The 23,655-nt window shown below is 53.9% G+C and overlaps 1 protein-coding gene across 1 annotated transcript in view; it reads right to left on the bottom strand.

The window, feature by feature from the left end:
• DUSP8 (dual specificity phosphatase 8) overlaps positions 1-15,259 on the bottom strand; it is a 29,153-nt gene extending 13,894 nt beyond the window's left edge. The window contains exons 1-2 of the mRNA XM_054390585.1: positions 15,029-15,259; positions 7,348-7,486 (exon numbers count right to left, since the gene is read on the bottom strand). Of these exons, the coding sequence (XP_054246560.1) occupies positions 7,348-7,486; positions 15,029-15,259 (370 nt within the window). The remainder of the gene's footprint in view (positions 1-7,347; positions 7,487-15,028) is intronic.
• Positions 15,260-23,655: the final 8,396 nt, after the last annotated feature.

Here is a 23,655-nt window from a genome sequence, read left to right as displayed (position 1 = left end):
CCCAGCGTTTGCCACCTTCATCCATGCTAGGGAGGATGCATGATGCTGGTGGGCAGTGCCAACAGCTCCTGCCAGTGCTGCAATTCACAGCAGTCTGAGAGGGGATCTGATCAATGCTCAGCAAGAGCTAAAGGGCTGGGGGCAAGAGGATGGGGCCAGACTCCTGTCAGTGGTGCCAGTGACAGGACAAGGGGCAACAGGCACAAACTTACTAGAACCCGGGAGGCACCATCTGAACAGGAGGAAAAACTTTGCTGTGAGGGTGCTGGAGCCCTGGAGCAGGCTGCCCAGAGAGGTTGTGGAGTCTCCTTCTCTGGAGAGATTCCAAACTCACCTATCCATTGTGCTCCTGGGCAAGCTGCTGTGGGTGATCCTGCTTGTTGGACTGGATGATCTCTAGAGGTCCCTTCCAACTCCCACCATTCTGTCACTCTGTAATTCTGTGATTTCAGCTGTGACCTGCTCCATCAGCTCCACTGAGGTGGGAAGCATCATGGGGGTATGCAGGGCAGTGTCTGGCTGGCTGCTCTGAGCCAGGTGAGGGAGATGCTGCAGGGAGCATGTGATCAATTAAAGAGTGCAATCATCAACCTGTGCTCAAGCCAGCAGTGCACAAGCATGCATCTTCCTTCCACTGCTGCCCTCCAGTTGCCTGACTCCCTCAGGCTTGCAAGACCCCATGGCACAAGTTATTTTGGTAGTGGCAGGTTCCTTCACAGGATCACAGAATTGTTTTGGTTGCAAGAGACCTTCAAGATCACCCAGTCCAACTGTTAACACAGCACTGCCAGGGCACCACTAAACCATGTCCCTCAGCACCACATCCACACAGCTTTTAAACCACTCTAGCAATGGGGACTCCATCACTGCCCTTCAGGATGTGCTTGGACCAAGTTTTCCAGTTAGGGTTGCTGGGAGCCCCACTTGGGGAATCTGAACACACCACCACCAAACAGCCCTTGATGCAGAAGATTCTCACGTTCCTCAGACCATCAGTAAATGACAAACCACCACAGGCAGCAACCCCCTTCCTCCACCACTGTGAAATCCAGCTTCATGGAGGTGTCACCTGCAGCCACAACCCCCAGGCAGCATCCTTCTCCCTGCTCTGTTCCCATCTTCTTCATCCTTTTGTCAGGATGAGGGTAAGGGCTGAGTGCTGGTGTTGGGGTAGGGGCAAGATGGCAAGCAGAGAGATGGAAGCACAGAAATGCAGCTCCTTGGTCCCCTCCTGAGGTGCTCCTGCTGGCCAGGATGCTGCCTGTCCTGCTTCCACCCTGCTTAGGCAATGGGGGATAAATGTGGGCCCTGCTCTGCTCTCATTGATAGAGCACTCACCAGGAAAACAGGAACCAAAGAAGCATTTTGGTTTGAAAAGACCTCGAAGCTCATTGAGTCCAACCACTATCTAAGTCTACCAAGGCTGGTGCTAAACCATGTCCCTCAGCACCCCACCTCTGTGTCTTTCAAACACCTCCAAGGATGGGGCTTCAACCACCTTCCTGGGGAGCCTGTTGCAGTGTTTAAAAACCCTTTCAGTGAAGAAGTTTTCTCTAATATCCAACCTAAACCTCCCCCAGCACAACTTGAGGCTGTTTCCTTTTTCCTCCCTGTTATTACCTGGGAGAAGAGACCAACCCCCACCTGGCTCCAACCTCCTTTCAGGTAGTTGTAGAGAGCCAGAAGGTCTCCCTTCAGCCTCTTTTTCTCCAGGCTGAACAACTCCAGTTCCCTCAGCTGCTCCTCACCAGCCCTGTTCTCCAGACTCTTCACCAGCTTTGTTGCTCTTCTTTGGACACTCTTCAGTCCTTCAATGTCCTCCTTTTAGTGAGTGCCCCAAAAACTGAACCCAGTACCCAAGGTGTAACCCCACCATTGCTTAGCACAGAGGCACAATCACTTCCCTGGTCCAGCTTGTCACACCTCTGCTGCACCAGGTCAGAGACTTTGCTGCTTCCACAAGCTCAGGGAGAAGAGTGAGCCCCTGTTGAGCACTGACACACCCAGGGTGACAGTACCCACGTCCTGGCACCAGCCCAGCCGGGCAGTGGTCAGCAGTTCCTCTCCCTGCCCAGGGCTGATCTTTCACGAGCGTGGCCAAGGCAAGGTTGGGTGGATGAGGGGAGGCAGATTTCTCCAAAGGAAGGAAACCATAACTGGGCAGCAGCTCCTGCCCGTGGGGATCTCTGAGTGGGGAAATTGCCTTCCTCCCGCTGGCTTTCCCAAAAGGAGAAATGCAAGCACCCAGCGGCTTTGTGAGTGGCAACCAGCAAGAGCTGCTCTCCCCTCAGCCCCTTCTCCTCCATCCCTCTCCACCTTGGGCCCTTTTGCTCGCCTTTTCTGGGTCTGATGGTGAAAAACGCTGCTGGAGGGGGAGGGGAAGCTCCTCAGGGTAATTATAGAATCGGGAAAACATGTTGTCTGACGACAGCGTTACTAAAGAGGGAGGTTTAGAGCATGGGTCTGGAATACAATCAGCTTGCACATACATGACCTGGCTTAACCCCTCCCAGGGATGCAGCCACCAGGTCCACTGGGGCCAAAACCCTCCCAGGCATCTCCCGGTCATGGCAGAGGGTGGGAAGGGGGTATCTTACCCTGATGACGTGTCTCCTTGGGCTGAGGAGACTGGGAGCACTCCCTAAGGCCACAGCTGGGCTGGATGGTCAGGGCTGGATGCCAGCACCCACAGGATAGAGGGGTAGAGGGCAAGAAAACATGGTCCTGCCCTGGCCAAAGTGGTCCCAGATGGTTTGCTGCAGGAAAGAACACAATTCCTCTGGTGCCAATGGCCCAGGGATGTTTAGTGCAAGAGGGAGGTGGGTTCAGAGAGTTACCTAAACCTCCAGGACTGTAAGAATCATAATCCTTGGTGTTACCATTAGATGCTTAACAAAGGACCTCTCCCATCAGGCTGCCCATAGCACCCTATGTCCAGTCCTCCAGACAGTCAGAAGAAAAGCATCACCACAGGTCACCCCTGAGAAAAGCTGGGCATAAACCCCTGCCAGCACTCCTTATCCTTCTGTTCCTAAGGATCACATGGGCAGTTTGTAGATGAAGGACCAGGAGCCCCATTCTCAGTATCTACTAAACTGGTTCTTCAAAACTCCCAAACCTGGGAGAAGCAAATTGCAAGTCCCATATGAGCACTTTTTTCCCATCCCATCCCTGAGCCCTCTTTGCTCAGCCATGAGGAGCTTTGTGGATTCATTTGTATTTTAGCTGCTTTTTGGATGCAGATGCAATCTCCAGCCCCTGGACCTCTGACTAAAGGCAAATCCCTCCCTGCTCTGCTCTGCCTAGATACTGCTTTGGCATCTGCCTGGCTCAGTTGATTCCATTCATCTTCTCTTTTCCTTTAAACCAGCCCCAACCTGACACCTTTCAAGAGGAGAAGGCAGCAAGGGGGATATGAGGCTGGCATGTGGCTTCTCACAGAGCAACATACAAAAGCATCACAATATTTGCAGCCAAGGAGGAGCAAAGCCACATTCAGCTGATGTTTAACCTCCTTTCTGTCCCTACGCAGAAAAAAAGAAAAAGTTTTTTTTTTTCTTTATTTTATTAAAATCACCTCTCCCAGAGTCCTTGTTTCTAAGATAATTCCAGCCAGGGCTGCACCCTCTCCTGCCCGAGGCAGCTCCTGCAGTGGAAATCCCCTTTCCTTCCTCACCACCTCATTTTATCCGCTCTGAAGTCACCTGCCTTTGGTAGATTCCCCTGAAATCCTCCAAATCCCAGCCCCCCTCCAGATCATCATCACCACCACCAGGCAATGACAGCTCTTCCCACTTGGCAGGGAGCTGGGTCCTGGCCAGCACTGCCCTGAAGAGGAGGAGGATGGTGAGCGCAGGGCTGGGAGGGGTTTCTCGCTGATGCTGTTGGGACATTCTTTCCGAATCCGGGGAGTAAACAGACACTCCAAATTTAGAAAGAACAGGACTGGAAAATTTAAACATTCCTTGAAGAATTGGTACAAAGCAGTGGGGGGTGTGGGGGGGTGCTGAAGATGATCTCACAGGCGCTGCTGAGCCAGATGAAAAGCTCATGACTCCAGTTCGGAACACAAGCGAGGGGCCAGTTTCAGGTCGGAGCGCGATACCGTGACGATAGAGTGTGACATGGTGATGGGAAGAGCCTCTGCTCTGCATGGGGGTCCCAAACCCAGCACTCCAGGCTGTGGGGACCTCTGCTGCCACCCTGGTGTTGTCCCCAGCTGACCTACAGAGAAAGCAGCCAGCCCAAGGAGCAGCAGTAAGGACAGGATGCGTGCCCAAGCATCATTAGGATGAGCAGCCCTCAGCTGTCAGTTTTAGTCACCAAATAGGAGCAAAGGAAGATCTCCCCACCCTCCATGACAGCTGGACAAACAGAGAGGAGCTGGGGAAGCTCAGCACCCAGGAACTCAGCACCACACCACAGCTCTGGCCAGGCTCCAACACAAGAAATGGCAAGCAGGAGCCATCAGGGAGTGATGGAGCCAGACGTTGCTGCTGCTGCTGCTGCTTCATAAACAGATAATGGCTGTTAATAAAACCCAAGCTGGGCTTTGCAGAGGAGAAAAAGAAGAGTGGGGGATGGAAAAAAAAAGCAAAGTAAAAAAAAAAAACAACAAAAAAAGAAAGAAAAAAATAGCATAAAAAAGGCAAAACCCCGAGGGTTTGTGCTGAAGTAAACAAAGGTTAAAGAACAGTCAGGCTCCTGCAGGAATAGCAAAGCTGGGCTGGGAGGGAGGGAGGGGGCATTACGTAATGCAGGAAAAATGTTGGCTCCATTCAGTTTTCCACCACTTCATGTGATGTCAGGAAAACCATATAAATCAACAGGCTCTCTGCTCCCACGGATGGAGGGCAGCGAGCAGCACTATTTATACTGACACAATTAAAGAAAAAAAAAAAAAGAAGTTAAAGAGAAGAGAAGCTGATGATTTCCAAGACTGGGAATAATTGACTCAGATTCCTCCTTCCCAGCCCTGCTGGAATCGTTGCTTGCTGGGCTGTTAACCCTTGAGGGGATCCCCTGCTGCCACTCCTGCCACCCCCCCAGCTCCCCTGTTCTCACCCATCAGCCTCTGTCAGCTGCTTCCAGGCTCTGAAGAATGAGGAGATGGAGGCAAGGAAGAGTAGTCAAAAGCTAGGGACACTGAGGCAAGGATGTGTGGCACATCTGTCAGGGCTGGGGAGCATGGAAGGGCCCTGTAGGGCTGCCACAGTTAGCTGGGGATCATCAGGATGGGGATTTTGGGGGTGCTGGGCATCCATTTAGAGACAGGACCCTGAGATTTCAGCAGCCCATGTCTCCCCTGGGGTCACAAGTGAGGACCTCAAGCACCTCTTCTCAGACACAGGATGGGTTGGGGCAGGACAAGGTGCCTGAGCCTAGAATGGACTGACCAAGGAGTCAGACTCCACCAGGGTGAGGGTTCAGAATCAGACCTGGCCACACATCCCATCCCAGACCTCCCAAGCCCTGTGGAGCTGCTTCTAACCCAACCCAGACCGCAGGCAGGAGGAAGCTGTGCCATCTGTGGCAGCCTCCCCTGGATGTTCTCTCTAGCCACTTCCAGTCATGGTTTCCATCTCAAACCCCACTACCATGACCCACTCTTCTACATCTCAGTTCCCACTTCCTCCAGCTACTGGTGGCCCATGTTCCATACCAGGGCTGCTTAAGGAGGTTGAAGCTTTAAGGTTGAGGGTCTGGGCTTCTGGAGCCCAGGAGGATGGAAATGGCCACCCTGGAGATGGAGAATGCACTGAAGATGAAGGATGCCCTAAAGATGGAGGATCTGTGTGCCCAAAACAAGTGCAGGTTTGCTCGTGGAGGGCTCAGGGTGTCCCTGTGAGTCCTGCCATTGGGGTGCACCAGTACTACAGGGGTCCCCCAAGGCTCCCCTCACTTTCCTAGGAAGGAGAAGGCCCTGGGGCTTTCTCGGCCACCTCACTCTTTCCCAAGGAGGACTCAGGGAGTGGAGGGTTTGCAGCTTTTGTTTTTGCCCAGCCCTGGGAAAGCAGCAGTAGGTTGGGGAGTGCCAAGGTCACGTCCTGAAGGCTGTTTCCTGGCCCATCCTGGTGACTAAGCAGGTTCCTTCCCAGATGTGACCAAATCCACCTTCTCCTTCTCTTGTACCACGCATCAAGCTTTGTCCTTGTTTATGCCACGATGACCTTGGAGCCACAGGCAGGGCTGCTGGGGTGGGCTGGGGGCTGCCAAAGCAGACTCAGGGCAGTGCCCTCCAGCACTGTAGCCTCAGCAGAGCTCCTGGGCCATGTGAATTAGCTTTAACTTTGTGTAGCCCCTGCTTGCTTTTGAAACTCTTCAACCAGGGGATTTTTTCCCACTCTGCCTCTGCTCTCCTCACCAATACACAGATGCTGTAGTCCAACAGCACTTTGAAGGCAGTACCCATCCCTTCCACAGGCAGGGCTCCCTCAATGACACTTGCTTGTGCCACCTACCTCATCACAGCTACCCCTTCCCAGGGTCTGCCACGTGGCTGGGTTTGTGGGAGCAGCTGCTCCCAAGGACACAGAGGTTGGTATCCCACCACCTCAGTCCCAAAGTGGTCCCCAGTTGCCACAGGATGAAGACAAGCTTGGGGAATGGAGATGATCCCATCTCACTGCTTCCAGCACTATCCAGGAGCCTGGCTGAGCTCACTGGGACCAGAGCCTGTGTGGGGCAGTGCTTGCCCACCCCTCCCTGGGCAGAAAGCTGGCAGGTGGGCAGTCAGCTTTGAGGAAGGCAGCTTTAGCTATCCCTTCAGCAGCTCTTCCTCCTCCTCTCTGCTGGCTCTGGGAGCATTTTGCCCACAGGTTGCCTGCTCCCTGCTTTGCTCTATGGCGGGGCTGTCATAAGGCCTCCTCCTAGGAGCCTGTGTGCTCAGCTGGACAGCATCACCTCCAGCAGATCCTGACTCACCCCATGACCACCCTCTGCTCCTGCACTCCTTCTCTTTCTCCTTCCCAGCACATCCATGGATTTCCTCTCTTGCCCTCCCTCTGAGAGCAGGAGAGAGAGCTGGGTCCAGTGTTCACCAGGGACAAAGAAGTGCAGGGCTTGGGGAGCAACAGGCACCTGCTAGGTGGTTGGATCCAGGTCACCAAAACCCCTCTGTACTCTCCTCTCTCACTCACCCTGGCCAGTGGATGCAGTTGTGGAGACAAAGGAATGACTGTACAGGGAGGGTCAAGCATTCTTAGTCCACGTGTGGGGATGTCCCTCCACCAACACAGCCACGGGTGGCCAGGAAAGTGAATGCAGGTGGACACGTGTCCATGGCTCCAGAACTCCAGACTAAGGGCACAAGCACTGGGTGAAGTGGTGTTAACCTAAGGCTCCTACCTGTTAGGATAGAGACACTGTGGAAACAGCTGTCCAGCTTGCCCAGGAGGATGGAGAGGAAGCTGTCCGCAGCCAAGCCGGTCACGTCCCGTGTGCTCTGGTCATAGACCACCACGTCCTGGTGCTCCTCAGCCTCCACCTGCAGAGAAAAGGAGAAAACTGAGTGTCAGAGAGATGAGTTCTGAGGGTGCTTCTGCTCACACCACCATGGGAAGCAAAGCTGAATCCAGAAGGCCCCAACTCCACACCACCCCCAGGAGCTGCCACCAGCTTTTCAGGGCTGAGCCTAGAGACACCATGGCCAGCACAGTAACACCTCTGTAGGCACCACCCCTCTGGAAGCTCAGCCCAAGCTTGCAGATCAGGCCTGAGGGCTGAAGGAGAAGAAAAAACCCTTCTTTAGCTTGGTGGATATTCAAGTGCATGCTCTACAGATTCATTGGGTTGGAAGAGACCACCAAAGGTCATCTTGTCCCACCCCCCTGCAGGCAGCAGACACACCTCCAACTAGATCTGACTGCCCAGTGCCACATCAAGTCTGATCTTGAATGCCTCCAGTTTCAAATCATTGCCCGTTGTCCTATCACCACAAGCCCTTCTGAACAGCACCAGCCTTCCTGCAAGTCCCCTTCAGATATTGAAATGCAGCTAGAAGGTCTCCCTGGAGCCTTCTCTTCTCCAGGCTGAATATCTCCTTTCTTCCTTTTGCACAGGGCTTGCATGCTGCAGAGATGCCCTGGGGAGATGGAAAGCAGCTCCTGGGCTGCTCTCATGGGACTTTAGGTGCCACAGACAGCACCTAGCCCTGCCACTCAGCACTGCAGAGATCCTGCAGTGGCTGTTGAGCTGGTGGGGCACCCTGTGGACAGGCAGCTGGCTGCAGGCAGGAGTTCCCCCATGCCTAGTGGTGGCTGGATTGCAGTGAGAGCACTCAGCACCATTCCTACATCTACTTGAAGGTCTGTGCATTAAAAAGAAGATAAAAATCCTCACAGAGGCAGGGCTCAACATATCTGCTGAATGCATGGATGGCACAGGGGTAAGGCACATCCAGGGGTAAGGCACATCCAGGGATAAGGCACGTCCAGGGGTAAGGCACGTCCAGGGGTAAGGCAGAGGGGTAAGGCAGAGGGGTAAGGCAGAGGGGCAGGGTTCAGCATATCTGCTGAATGCATGGATGGCACAGGGATAAGGCATATCCAGCACATCCTGGGATGAGGAGGAGGAAGCAGGGAAGGAGGGCCTGTGCCCTTGGGCTTGTGCTGGTGCTGCCCATTGCCTACCTGCTTCCTGGTCCTCTCCAAAATCTCTTAGGAGACCACTTGAGCAAGGAACCACTGATGGTCATCTGCCTCCTTTTGCTGTCTCCCTGCTGTGCTCTATCTCAGCTTGGCTCAGGGATGCTGTTGATGTGTGTGCTGCTTTCTCATCCTGCTGCAGGTGTTTCCCTGCTTGGCAACGTGAGCACCATCCAAATCAAAGCACAGGGTGCAGCCATTCAGCTGAGCTCATCATGTCTGCTTGCTGCAGCAGGAGGACAGCTCTGCACTGACAGAAATCCTCCTGGAGCACCACACACACAGCTCTGCACTAGAAATTTGCTGGGGGGAGCTCAAAGGAGCTGCCTGTCCCCAGGCATTGGTGAGCAAAACTGGTCCCACAGGTCACTGAGGTGATGGGAGGGATGGAAAGGCAGTGGCAGGGTGAGAAAAGGATGTGGGAATTTTAAAATAAGACACTGAGAAAGGACCAAAGCCAGCTGAAAGATCTAGACCAGCTTCTCTTCCTTGGCCATCCCTGAAGCAGGGCACTCACAGGAGACCATCCCAAGCACAGCTGGAGGGAAACTGCTGAGAGTGTCCAGAGAAGGGCAGCAAAGCTGGTGAATGGTCTAGAGAACAGGGCTTATGAGGAGCAGCTGAGGGAACTGAGATTGTTTAGTCTGGATAAAAGGAAGCTGAGGGGAGACCTCATTGCTCTTTACAGCTCCCTGAAAGGAGGGTGTAGTCAGGTGAGGGTTGGTCTCTTCTCCCTAGTATCAGGTGATGGAAGGAGAGGAAATGGCCTCTGAAACTGTGCCAGGGCTTGGAGATTAGGAAAAAAATTCTTTCCTGAAAGAGCAGTCAGGCATTGGAACAGGCTCTGGACATGTTCAAGTGGCCATGGCACCTCAGGACATGGTTTAATGGCCATGGTGGTGTTAGGTTAATGGTAGGACTTGATGATTTTAGAGGCCTCTTCCAACAGAAATAATTCCATCATTGTATGAAACACCAAGCCACCTCAGAGCCAGGAGCCCACCAGCCCTTAGCAGGGCCATTATCCCTTCGAGCCCCACTAGCACATTGCCAACACATCCCCAAAACTCTGTCCCCAAAACTCCATCTGCAGAACTCCATCCCCAAAACTCCATCCCCAAAACCCCATCCCCAGCCTACAGCTCTGTGCCAGCAAAAGCATCTCCCCTAAAAACACAGTGGCGGGGGGTTGGGGGGGGTGGCTTAGTTATGGTGGGAGAGGGACTCATCCTGGCTGCATGGCCCAGGCACTGGGGGAGATACCAGCTCTGGCTGAGCAGAATGATCCCACAATAGGATTTAGTGTTCCCTCGGCACGGGGAGGCTTTGTTTGGGCCATTAGCTTGGGGTTGCCGAGCGACGGCAGGGATGTGCGACACGCTTTACATCTTATTAAAGCTACAGCCTTGCAGCGGATGGAAAAGCCAAACCAGCCCTGGCCTCCAGTGGCCTGGATGCAGAGAGCTCCATCCCCAGCCTGCCAGGGTGAGGATGCTGCTGGGATGGTCCCGAGGAGCATGCAAGGAGCCTGCATCGGCACCACGGCTGCTGGCCACAAAGGGAAAGGGGAGGGAGAGGTTGAACCAGGTCCATGAAGCACCCAGGAACCTCAGGGGAGGCATGGCCCTGTCTCTGGCCTTGTACACCTGGAGGTTAAAAGCTGACCAAGGGAGAGGAGGAAGGTAATGCTGAAGAGATGCTGACGGCCAGATTCCTGCCTCTGCCAGGTGCTGGGGTATCGCTTACAACACAGCAGATCCTCCAAGGAGCAGCACAATTCCGTGGTGGTTGTCCATCACCCCAAGCCTGCTGAAGTAACCAAACTGCCAGGCATCACACAGATGACACCATGATAGGGGTTGGAAGGATCCTTTGGAGATGATCGAGTCCAACCCCCCTGCCAAGGCAGCATCACTTAAATAAGGTCATACACACCCTCCAGAAAGGTTCCCCAAACATCTGTGTGGGGTCAAAAGACTTGCTGTCCCTTGTTGAGCAGGCCCTGCAAACCCCTGTGTGCCTTCAAAAACCTGCTGGCCCACCCCAGCACTGGAGCTGCCCCCAGATGTCCCAGCCCACCGTAGAGGGGAGGTTGGACTAGGTGGCCTTTAAAGGTCCCTTCCAACCTAAAGCATTCTATGATTCTATGACAAACCTCCTACCTACCAGCATCTCAGCTTGGGAGGGATGGCCAGCCAGGAGCAGGACCACCCAGCTAAACCCTAGCTGAGACCATTCACTGCCTTCATGCCAAGCCCAGCGTGAAGCTCAGCCTTCCTTCCATGGTCCTTTCCAGTTCTGGCTGGAGGCAATTTCCTTATGGGGATTTGATCCAGGGCACTGGGTGATTCAACACAGTCCAGGTCCCTGCTCCACCTCTCCCTGGCTGCCAAGCAGGGCTGATGCTGCTCTCCAGGTGATCCAGGCTAAGATAAGAGCAAGCTATTATTATTATTACCCCAATTACTACCGACATCTCGGTCACATATCGCTTCAAAACACGGTGAATCACCCTGCTGAAATCACAGGGCTGCCATCAACATGAAGAGCAGCCAGGCACAAGGCTCAGAAATAAGCCCCAGCTTTCCCTCAAGCCAAACAGCTGCTCACAGAGCCATCCTCCCAGCACAAGGAAATAAATATTCCCTTGCCTGAAGAGACCCTTGCCATGCCCCAAACCACGGCTAGAGCTGCTCTGGAGATAGCTGCATTTCAGGAAGCCAGAAGAGGTCAAGAGAGCTGGAAAGACTTTCCAAGGGCATCTTGAAGAAGTGAAATTTTCAGCATTTCCCTCAAGAAATGCTAGTGAAAATCCCAAGCAGGAATTTCCCATAACCTCTGCCCCCAAAACTGCAAAGGAGCTGAATTATTCCAGTTGTAACTGGAATTTAATATTGGGAGAATGCATTCTTGGTACTGGGGGAAAGGTTCAAACCCCAAACCAGAGCAGGACACCAGTGGTGCCATTTTTGTGTGGAGAGAACCTATTGCTAATTGGGAAGGGAATTGCTGCTGTGTTTTTTTCCCAGCACCATGGGACAATGGTGCACAGTGGGGCTTGGGGAGTGGTGGCTAAGCTGTGCCCACGATCATAGGCATAGAGTCATAGAAACATTCTGCTTTGAAAAGACCTTTAAAATCCTTGAGTCCAACCATTAACTCAGCACTGCCAGGTCACTACTAAACCATGTCCCACAACACCTCAGAATATTTCACTGAAGAAAGAAAGGGATTTTTATTTTCCCTTTCTTTTCAACCAAATCATCCTTTCCTTGCACCAAAAAAAAAAAAAAAAAGCAAAAAGCAAGCCAGGAGCTGCTGTTATCCCACAGCACTTCTCCAAACTGCAGCATCCTTCCTGGAGGAGTTCAAGGCCATGTTGGATGGGGTTTTGAACAACATGATCTAGTGGAAGGTGTCCCTGTCCATGACAGGGGGACTGGAATTAGATAGGTCATAAAGCCCTAGACTAGGCTGGCCAGGGCAGTGGTGGAGTCCCCATCCCTGGAGGATTTTCAAAGCCATGTAGATGTGGTGCTGAGGGGGATGATTTAGTGGTGACCTGGCAGTGCCAGGTTAACGGTTGGACTGAATGATTTTAAGGGCCTCTTCCAACCAAGATGATTCTATGATCTTTAAGATCCCATCCAACCCAAACCATTCAATGATTCCATGATCCAGAAGCCTGGTTAATGGCACCTTTCATCAACAGCAGTATGGAAAAGAAGGGTGTGAGTACTGGGAAAAGTAAACTGCACAAACCCTCTCCCCCACTCAATTTGCACTCAGTCAGGAGGAGCAGAAGGGACACACAAGAGAGGTTGCCCAAAAGCTTTGCTCTGGATCAGCTCCTGCCTCCTTCCCCAGCGGTGATCCCCACCCTGAGTATCACCAAGCTGGGACGCTCTGGTTGATCTAGCAGGTAGATCTGGACTAGGTATCAGAAAGAAATTCTTTACAGTGATGAGACACTGGAACAGGTTGCCCAGGGATGTCATGGATACCCCCTCCCTGGAGGTGTTCAAGGCCAGGCTGGATGAGGCCTTGAGCAACCTGGGCTGGTGGAAGATGTCCCTGCCCATGGGGTTGGAACTGGATGATCTCTAAAGTGCCTTCCAACCCAAACTATTCTATGAGTCTCTCTTTGCATGGGGCAGGCAAGGAGGAGTGGGATGAGGTGGGGGCTCAGGGCTGCCCTTTCCCTGCCTGGGCAGCCCCTCATCCCCGCAGGCTGCCTTTGTCTTGGCAGCCCTGGCCGGCTGGGAGCAGGAAACAGGAGGAGGGCGGGAGGCCCGTCAGGAGGAATAATGGGGCTGGACAATCGAGCCACTGATGTCACCCTTCCTGCCATCTGCTCCCAACGCCAGCCGTGCCCCCTGTCCTCCCCCCCTCCCCCTGCTTTGTCCCACTGCCTCCCCCAGCCCTGGTTGATGGCAGGTGGAGGCAGGGAAATGATACGGGAGTCATGAGAGTCTAAACCAGCTTTTGGGGGTCTAAAGCAGGTTTCAGCATCCTCCTCCCAGGGTGTGTGCACCTCGAGGCAGCAGATCATACTGAGATCTGGGGGTCTCAAAATACATCCATGACCCATGCAGCTGAAATCAGAGGTGGAGGGGAATGAGAAAGGGGGAGAGGAGAGCACTCGTGCAAAATGCACAGTTGCAAGTGGAAAAACTTGGACACCCCGAGCCGTGGACGTCACCCCCGCTTTATGCCAGCTAAGGATACGGCTGTGACCTCCCTTGTTCCCCCCTTCCAGCTTCCCAGGGCAAGTGGCTTAACCTCACAAGGGTGCCCTGAAGCCTCATTAATTCCGGAGAGCCGGCGCGGTGGAGGCTGCGCAGAGCAGCCGCAGGGACACGCTGCCTCCTGCCCGCCGAGATTTCAGCCAGAAAACAGCAGAAAACAAGGCAAAAGCCCTCAATTAAAGACGGCGACAACGCCTCTCCTCCACCCCCTGAGCACCCCTCGTCGTCATCACGTCCCCAGCCGGTACCTGGACCGCTACACAACGATCCAGGATGGAGGAAGAGGAGGAGGAGGTGATTCCTCCTTCTTCGGGGACAGAGCTAAGATGGACCAAGCCCTTTGGGAGCCACCGCTCCTCTGCATCACCAGGTTTGCCGGAGGATGGCATCAGCTGACACTAATTCTTCCTTGCTTACCCCTTCCCCATCATCCTCCTCTTCTTCCTCCCCCCCTTGCGCATCATCCTTTTTGCCGCTGCAGCTCCACGTGACGTTGGCCACTGCAGAGTTGACCCTCGCCGGGAGGAGGGCAGCGGCGCCGCTCTCCCTCCCAGCCTGCGAAAAACTGATTATTCTGCTTGATTCTCCCGGGGATTGGAGAGCAGCTAAAGCCCTTCAGGAATCAAGCGCCGCAATCCCCTGCAAATCGCCCAGCCCCGCAGCATCACGGCGGCAGATTGGCGTGAGGCCGAGCCCCCCCCTCCCCTGCTCCGCGCTCCGCTTCCCCTTGATCCCGCCGGGGTGATGTCACCGGCAGCCAATGCGGGCAGCGGTGGCTTCGTGGCGGCGGGGCGGGGGGGGACACGCTGCAGATGGCTCCAGCTGGGCCCAGCATTTGATTAATCGCCTGAATTACCCTCGCTTTGCCATAAAATTACAAGGCGGGGGATAGGGGGGAGGGAGGGGTGTGAGAACGGTAAAAGCGAGCCGGTGGGAGGGCGAGCTGTGATGGCAAACCACCCTCCGGCTTGTCCTGCCGCCTGGCACCCATCAGCACCCACCAGCAGCATCTCGATGGAGGGCAGGACCCAGCCTATGGCACCGCGGGGCACCCGGAGCTTGCAGCCCAGCTCGGTGGCTCGGAGCCACCTCTATTATTTAACCAGGAGCGATAGAGAGAGGAGTCTGGGAGAGATAATGTGCCATGACACCGGATAAGAGCTTCTGGCGTCACAGGGGAGGAGGATTACATGTCCCTGAATGGAGTTAGAGATGACAGAGGGGAGGGGAAGAGTTTTTAGCAGGGGATTAAGCTTACGGCTCCAGAAAGGCTTTGGGGGGTTGTTTGCTGGCACAGGACAAGTCCCAAGGCTGATATACCTGTTAGACTTGCCTGGGGAGGGCTCCTGGAGCAGGGAACCACCTCACTGGGGTGTGGGAAACGAACAGCTACCTGAGGACAACCCTGTGGCCATGTGAGCTCACACTCCATTTCTCTTAAGAGTGTCAGAGAAACACCAGCAGGTACTGGAGTGAAAGGATGGAAGAGGAGGTTCCGTGTACCAACCATCAACTGAGTTTTAGGCCAGTCTGCATCCCACCACCAACCTCCCCCTTTCTACTGGGGAAAGCAGTGCAAGCTCCCCCCCCCCCCCCCCCCCCCCCCCCAGGAAAAGTGAGGGCCAGATCTCCTACCTTCATCTTGGAGGAGGGCTGGATGAGCTCTGTGATGGAGACCTTGTCCTGCTGGAGCCTTCTCTTGACAAGCTTGGAGCAGCAGATGTTGACGGAGCTGAGGACGTGCCAGGAGTTGTACTCCACGAAGGAGCGGCTGTCGATGACCAGGGTGCCCTCTGCTCCGTTCCTCAGGAGGCTGGCCAGCTTCTTGGGGTCCATCACCTTGCGTGGGAGCCTGTCCCCTGCCATAACGGGCCCGTCCCCTCTGTGGAGAGTGGGGGGCAAGGGGCGGAAGGGCAGGGCCGGGACGCCAGCACCTGTCTCCCTGAGGCCAGTGAGCAAGGGGGGAAGGGCAGGGCAGCACCTGGCCTGGGCTCCTCACACTGCTAACACCCAGGATGCCAACTCATTGTGCTGAACCTGGAAAGAGAGGAAAGGAGAACTTGTCAGTTGGGCAGGATGTGACACTCACCTCGGGCCAAGTCCCCAAGGGCTTGGCCTTCAGAAGACGCCTTCAGAAGAGTGTCAGAGCTCAACAAGCCACTCTCTAAGTGTTGTCCTCCCAGCCCATGGGTATCTGTGACTTCAGAGCTGCCCCAGTCACAGATATTCTCTTTGTGTTTACTTGCCCTCAGCAGAGCTGAGCTGAGCATGATTTTGTCTAACTGCTTTTGAAGCCATATCACATTTTAGCAGGCACAGTGGCTGGTGACAGGGAGCAGAGCAGGTTGCCAGCTATGATGAAGAAGTCCCCTGGTTTGCTCCAAATCTGCTAACCAATGGCTCCTCCAGGTGACCCTTCCTACTCCCACTGGGAGAGGCCACGCATACCTGTTCTCTAAGCACCTTCCCCAAGGTTCTCACCACATTTAGATCTCATTTAGGACCCTTTCAGGTCACAGCATCTACAGAACCACTCTGCACAGACTCCCTTTTGCCACCTGGGTGCTCCCCACTATACCACATTTGAGAGGCAAGCACACCAGGGATCTGCATGGGGCAAGATGCCTCCTCCTTTCCCTGTTCACAGCCCAGCAGTTCCTTGCACTCAATTTGCTGCTTCTGACCTTTGCTGAGCACAGAGCTAATAGTTTCACAGAAGCAGCTTAGCTCAGCTCTGAGGTTTTGCTGCTGCATGGCAATAGCTAGTTGGGGGCCCATCAGACACAGCACCAAAGTAGGTTTGCTCCCCCAGGTCCATCACTTCACACTGGATTTCTGCTTTTGTATCAGAGCCTGCTCGTGGCTGTCTTGCCAGCTTGCCTCCTGGCAAGTCAAGAGAAGATAACCTCTCTTGGAAGCCAAGAAGTTGAGCTGACCTTCACTCCTGCTTTGAAGAAACAGGTCAGGCATTAGGGCAGAGGTCTTGAGATTTGGACTGAGATGGCCTCCAAGTGGCTACTGCTGTCCAGCATCTAACTTGCAGAGACTGCAAGGGGGTTCAAATACAGGGGTACATATCTGGGCTCCATCTCAGATGCCATGGAGAGTCAAGCCTGGTGCTTTCTGAAGTGCTACCAGAAGAATGAGCTTCCTCCATGCTCAGCCCATGGGATCTGCAAAAACCATAGGCAGGCTGGGAAGCATTCAGCTCAGGGTGTCTTCTGAGGCTTTAATGGCACACGTCATTGCAGGCAGGTTTTAATGGCATTAGGTTTTAATGCTGCTGCAGTCATTCAGAAAATAAGCCTGGGCTGCTACCAGGCTCCTCTTGTTCCTGCCAGAACCCACAAGCTGTTCTGTGGAAGCCTTAATGCAGCTGAATTAGGAGGACTATGAATAACAAGCCTGAAAAGGCCAGCCCAGAGATTTTCATTGACTTCTGCAGGGCCAGGATTTGGCCCACAGGCTAGAGGAGGCTTAAGAGTCACCCTGATCTGAGTAAGCCAGTAGTTCTTGGAAGCTCTTGTTGGTGCAGGCACCTGCTGCAGTGCTAGCTCAGGACACAAAGGAGTTACTTGAGTAGAACACAAGTAGTGTGTCCTAATAGGGTGAAAAGACAGGGACCTCAGCTACCAGCCACCAAACCTGGAGGACACAGCCAGCTTGCAGAAAACTGATGGAAAGCCACTGAATACAAGGATGGGGATTCCAGCATTTACTCTGGCTCATGACTCCAGCATTAACAGCTTCCCATCTTCCCTGGGCTGCCAGATCTGCCTACCAAAGCAAGGGGAGAGGTCCCAGGCTCCACCCTTGGGATCCAAGTTCCCCATATGAGGCCCCAATGGGATGTGCACCTACTGTATTGGGAGCTCAAGACACAGAAGAGACATTTGAGTAGGGTACAAGTAGTGTGTCCTAGTAGGTGAAAAATCAGGGACCTCAGTTATCAGCCACCAAACCTGGAGAACACAGCCAGCTTCCAGGGAGCTCATGAAAAGCCACAGAATGTGAGGATGGAGATCATACAGTCCAGCTGCCCTGCTAAAGCAGAGTCACTCACAGCAGCTTGCCCAGGATCACAGTGGCCAGGTGGGTTTGGAATCTCTCCCTGGACAGCTACTCCAGGGTTCCAGCACCCTCACAGAAAAGAATCTTTTTCTCCTGTTCAGGTGGAACCTCCTGGGCTCCAGTTTGTGCCTGTTGCCCCTTGTCTTATTTTTGTCTACCAGTGAAAAGAGCTTAGCCCCATCCCCTTTAGACATTTCTATGCCTAACTAGACTTGTTCAGACTGCCAGACCTGCCTCCCAAAGCAGGAGGTAGATGTCCCAGCCTTCCATTTCAGGATCCAAGCTGCCAATATGAGGCCACAATGGGATGTGGAGACCTTCTGTGCCCCTGTATCATCCCCCTGCTGCCTCTGCTAATGCACCAATCCAAATTATAGGGTGGGTGGAAGCCCCTTAAAAGCTGCAATAGGGATTGGCCTCTCCTAACATAGGATCATAGACTCCCCTACTTGGAAAAGACCTTAAGAACATTGAGTCCAAGCATACCCTAAGGTCTCTCTGCACACAACTGTTAGACCATGTCCCTAAACTCCTCATCCAAACATCTTTTAAACACCTCCAGGGATGGTGACTCCACCACCTCCGTGGGCAGCCTGGTCCAATGCATAGTGACCCTTTTGGTGAAGAAGTTTGTCCCTAATATCCAACCTAAGCCTCCCCTGGTGCAACTTGAGGCCATTCCCTCAAAGGGCACCAAGTGTTTCAGCAGCCCTTTGGCACTATGGCAGGGCCATCACCAGCCCCATGCCAGCTCTGTGGCTCCTCACACCATCTCCAATTAGAGCTGCCCCCATGGCGGGCAGCTGGGGGTCTCCCCCTCCTGTCACAGGGAGGGCATCAAAATGGAAACAGTTCTAATTAGGGGGTGTGAAGGGGAGCGAGGCTGGCTCCTGCTGGGAGATGACACACCTCATTACGTCGCTGCTGCCTTGCCAGAAGCCCCCCTGCTGTCACTTGGCTATGGAGCCAGGGCACTCAGAAAGGATGCAAATTAGCCAGCTTCCCCTTCCAGCTCCCTTTCACACCCCACTCCCCAAACCACTTTCTGCATCCCATCCCCATCGGGACACCAAGCTGTGAATTCTTCTTGGCTCTTCCAAATGCATCCAAGAAAGCAAAAGGGACTGGAAGCGAGTCACAAAAGGCAGGGATAATCCCCCAGCAGAAGGATGGGAGGGGAAGTTTGAAGTGGGAGAAAGGAGTGAGCCAGCATGAGGGGATGCATTGTGCTGTACCTCTGCAGATAAGGTGGTGTCTGCTCTCCAGGGGAAGGAGCAAGGGATGAACTTTGGGCATCTTGGATGTGAGCAAAGCAGTCTGGGAAAGAATAGATCCTCCATCACCTAACTGCTCTGAGAGAAACCCCTTCAGAAAAGGGCTTCCAAGTATGAAGTCCTAGCAAATGAACAGGAGCTGGGGTGGAAGAGATTGGAGGAGACAGACAAGGAGGTTCCCCAGCTCAGCTAATAGCTGCCCTCCTGCAGAACCACCAGATAAATGTCCACTCCAACACACCCAAGTGAACTTGGTAGCAGACATGTGGCACAGCAGCCAGGTCCCACTCCCAGCTCCACCTAAGGAAGACACTGCAAGGTTGGTCCATTCTGCTCCTCTTTCTGGGAGTCTTTACAGGGGATGGAGATAACTGAGTATGGTCATAGGAGCTGTAACCTTGCCATTAGATCCAAGACATGAGGACTTCTCTAAGAGTAGGTCCAGCCAGGTCAAAGGCAGATGAACCACTTCTCTGCCAGCAACCACAGGACATTTTGAAGCCAAATGAAGGGGTGGTGAGTTTATCCCCAACTACACGGAATCCCAGACACCAGTAGAGCCTACAAGACCTTCACAACATCTCACAGGCTGTATGTAAGATGGTCTCTGAGAAGAGCAAGGCTCTAATGCCTCTGTACTTGGGAAGGCAATGAGAAAAGGAAGAAAGATGTCCTTCTGCTCAGATGGATCAGAAGAGAAACTGAAGGAACAGTCACAGCCATGGAGCACTGCTGAAGTAAGAGAGCTTCTCACCATGGTGACAGGAGACCAGGGGAAAAGGTTAACCTGGAACCTAATTTAGGGTTTCAGAAACGTAGCTGTGTCCCTCTCTTATCAGTTTATTAAAGCCATCTTAATCTTCTTGAGTGTTCCTGAAGAACATTACCATAATCCTTTAATTCCACCTCTCCCTGGAGTGCCTGTAATGAGGGGATGGGCACATGGCTTAGCTGAATGGGGACAGCCAAGCAGGGGAGGCCATACTGCAGCTGAGGGACAGAAAGATGAGCAGAGCTTAGCACATGGGCTGGGCCAAGTGCCTGCTCCTCAGGACTCTGTCCCCTGTGTCATCCCCAGGAGCGTATGTGTCAGGTGAGGGGCACTGGCCACAGGAGCCATGAGCATGACAGAGATGTGAGTGGCAAGCTGGGCTAAGGGTAGGTGTTCACAGCCAGGTTGCTGTGACGCTCTTCTGGTCAGGCCAAGCAAGAGAGCAAGAAACCCCAAAAGATGCCCCAGGCTGCTTATCTGTGTGGCCTGATGGACCTTGGGAACTCACCCCTCTGCTGGCTCAACACAGGGCACTGAGGTGGAGGCCACTTCCCTCAGTCTCTTGTCTTGCACCATGTCCCCAGCTGAGAGATGTGCTATGGGAATGGTGCAGATCAGGTTTCTCTGGTACTGGAGACATCACTTAGAAGGCCAGCATGTCTCTGTGGCAACCATAAACCTCACTAACCAGCGTAGCCACTCTTTGCACCAAGCTAAGAGTTGTGTCCTGGTGAGCTCTACTCTGCATGCATGGTCCAGCTGAGGAGGTGCTCCCCTTGCTGCCTTGGCCAGGCCAGCTTTGCTGTGGGAAGCAGCTGTGACCCCACAACACCTTGCCCTCATGGCAGTGAGGCAGGATCTACAGCACGCTCCCCCCAGGTGGCATCTCCACCTTGAGTTTCCCAAGGGATATGAGCACCACAGAGGAATGCCTGCTCGTTTATGCCCAGTAGCCCACAAAAGCAGCTGTTCCTGAAGCACTGCCACCTTTTCAACCCACCACACACCTCCACTGGGGACCAGTGGCACTGGGCTAAGCGACCTTTTTCCTCCTGTAGCCTTCATGGGCAAAGTCCTCTGAGTCCTGCAGTGAGATGCTGCCTAAGCAGGGCTCCTCCATTCATCCAGGTCAGCCTTGCCACCAGCCCAGGCTCACTGACTGGGGCTCTGGCAGGACCCCACCACCCCCAGCTCCCCAGAGCCAGATGAAGATGTAAACCATGGCATTTGCTCCGAGCCCTCCGCCCCTTTTCCCCCCTCCTCCAGCCCATTTCTTTCCAGTGCCTGGGCACTTAGCGAGCTCCCCTCGGCAGGCTCCTGCTGTTTGAGGGATTCCTAAATCAGGGGCCGATGGCTAATGATTATTATTATTATTTTGCAGCAGCAATCAGGGACGTGGGGCTCATTAACAAGTTAGCACCTCTGGTTTCCCTGGAAACCTGCAGCTGCCAGGCAACGGCTGCGCCTCCGGCCCGAGGCGATGTACTGCAGCGCCTTGGGCTCACCCCAGGAAAGATGCTGAGGTCCTCCACGGGCTGATGAGCCCAGCTTAGCAAATGAGATGGGCTTGGGAACCTCCAAGGTGTGTCCCCCCCCCTGCTCTAAACCCATCTGCTGTGAAGCTCAAACCCATCTCCTCATCCCCTCCTGCCACTCACAGCATGGGAAACTGCGTAGTGGCTTCTCCCCTGCAGTGAGAGATGAAGCCTTTCTCCAGGGGTGAGGAATTTGGAGCAGTAATGACTCCCCAGGGTGGCAGTGGGACAAAGCTGTCAGGTGCCTGCAGTAGCTGCCCTGGAGGTGATGTAACCACCAACGATTCCTTAGCAGCTACTCGAGGTCCCTTTAAAAGGCAGCACAAAAGATTTCTCTGCTCGAAGATGGAAAGAATGGAGCATTCCCCCCCCCCCACTTTTCCTCCTTAAAACGATGCTAGGAAACCCTACTGTCCACATCCACTAATCCAGGCACAAGTCTGCTTGTCCACCTTTCCCTGGTGAACCTTAAGGACAGGGAGGAACGTCTCTCAAGCCCTGGCAGTGTGAAGGTGGAGGGGAGATGGTGATACAGTCCACTGCCCTGCTCTTCTTCCCCCAGATCCTCCCGGGGTTTTCCAGGGCAGGCAGAGGACTGCCCCATCCATCCCTATTCCCACTCCAGCCTCATTCCTGCTGACTCCACATCCCCACCACAGCTCTCTGCAGACAGCCTCCCCCTGGAAGCAGAGCCTCTCTCAACCCTCCATGCAGCGAGGGCTTTGGGAAGGGGGGCAGGGGCAGCCTCCCCTTCTCCACGCAGCACATCACAGGAGGCAGCTGCTGCTCCTTCCCAGGGTTTCAGGACCAGCAGCTTGCTCAGCTCCTGATTTTTTGTTTGGTTATTTTTTCCCCCCTCCTCCTCCCTGTGCCGCAGTCTCCTTTTCATCCTCGTAGGCTGGGAGCAGCCTGGTGAGGAGCCCTGCAAAGAGCTGCAGGCACCTCAGCTGCACCTGCTCACCTCCCATTTTCCCTTCTGCACCTGCAGCCCTTGGGACAGGAGGGTTTTTTTCCCACTGGAGGACACGGCCAAAGGACCAGGATGTCCTTCAGTAAAGGCCAGATGGTGCATTCACACTGGGTGAGGGGCACGGTGTGGAGGCACCTGGCGAGGCTGGCATGGGGCGGTCAGCCTTGGGTAGGTGGCTGGTGGCAAGGAGCAGCTCAGCCATGGGAACACAGGGATGAAAGGAAAAGGGACAAGTTTTACCTAGCTGCAGGGAGGGTCTTTCCCATGCAGCCCACAGTGACCCCACAGGGCACACCAGCTCTTCTGGTTGAAGTTCAGCCAAACAAAGGGGGTTCCTCATCCTCTCCCACCACCTGGTATTTGTCTCTCCCACCACCAGTACCTTTGGATGGGCTATGACTGCAAACACAATCACCTCCTAGCCTGCTTCCACCAAAGCGATCCATGTGCTTTAAGGATTTGCAGACTGTCCATTCCCAGAACAATTGCTGACTGCAGTGGTAGTGGTCAGTCTGGAGGTTGCATCAGGAAAAGGCAATGGGGGCAAAGAGCAGGGGAGGTTATTTAGCAGGACTCTGGATGACAAGGCCAGCAGCTGTTCCTCTTAGACTAGAGCCTTTAACACGATTGAGATGGTTTCTCCCTTCAGTAGAAACACAAGCTTTCAGTTTAAAGCCTACAAAATCCAAGACCAAAGGTTGTCCGTGACCAGCCAGCCATTTCATCACTGCCCTTGCTCATGCTGGGGATGGAGCTCCCAAGCAGGCTGCTTTCTAATACCAAAGCTATCTCATTTCCATCCTCGCCCTGCCAAGCCAAGAGCTGGCCAGGCTCTCACCTCAGAGCTGAAAGCACCTTCTGCTTTGAGCAGCTTGGCACACAGAGGTCATGCCACAGTGCAGAAGAGAAATCTAGTCCTGCTGATGCTGCCCACTGCCTGATACTCCTCCCATCATTTGCCCCATCATGATCCCATGAGCCCAACAGGCTTATCATGAGGATCTCCAGGGGCTTGTTTGCCTTTTTGCAACAAGAGCAGGCAGAAGTAGCCCAGAAAGGTATTCAGTGAGATACTTCTGCAGGCCTGGTCTGTCTCTCTTGTCCTAGGACACCAGACACCATAAATACCTGCTGGGTGCATTTTCAGCCTCCTGGAGAAAGGGTCTCCAGGACCTGTGTACTATTTTCCCACTCCACCTCCATGCTAAGTGGAAGACAGCACAGCACAGGCTTAAGCTGTGGTTCTTCAAGGCTGCAGATAAACACAGTGGTATTTCACTTCTTAAGGACCACCCCAAGCCACAGGAGTCTGTCCATCTCAGCAGAGTGCCAGGGACAGCCATGGGTGAGGCCAAAGCTGGTGAAGCAAGCACCCAGCAAACACAGGAGACAATCCACTGGCACCTGCCCAGCACAGCATCATGAATCCCCACAGTCAAGTGATGAACAGGACCCTGAAGAACAACAACGTTGCTGCCTCAGGAAGGTTTTACACAGTTTCTGATGACAACTGGTGCAAAGTGAGGTGCAGGTGCAGATCCCAGCCCAGGCTTCCAGCCAGCAGAGGTCAATGTCCACACTTACGTCACCCTACATGCGCTCAGACTCTGGCCCTCCTCAGGAGACCCAGAATTCAGCTC

The sequence above is a fragment of the Indicator indicator genome, chromosome 21 (assembly GCF_027791375.1).
Source record: "Indicator indicator isolate 239-I01 chromosome 21, UM_Iind_1.1, whole genome shotgun sequence".
Lineage (NCBI taxonomy): Eukaryota > Metazoa > Chordata > Aves > Piciformes > Indicatoridae > Indicator > Indicator indicator.
This window is presented reverse-complemented; position numbering and strand designations above follow the sequence as displayed.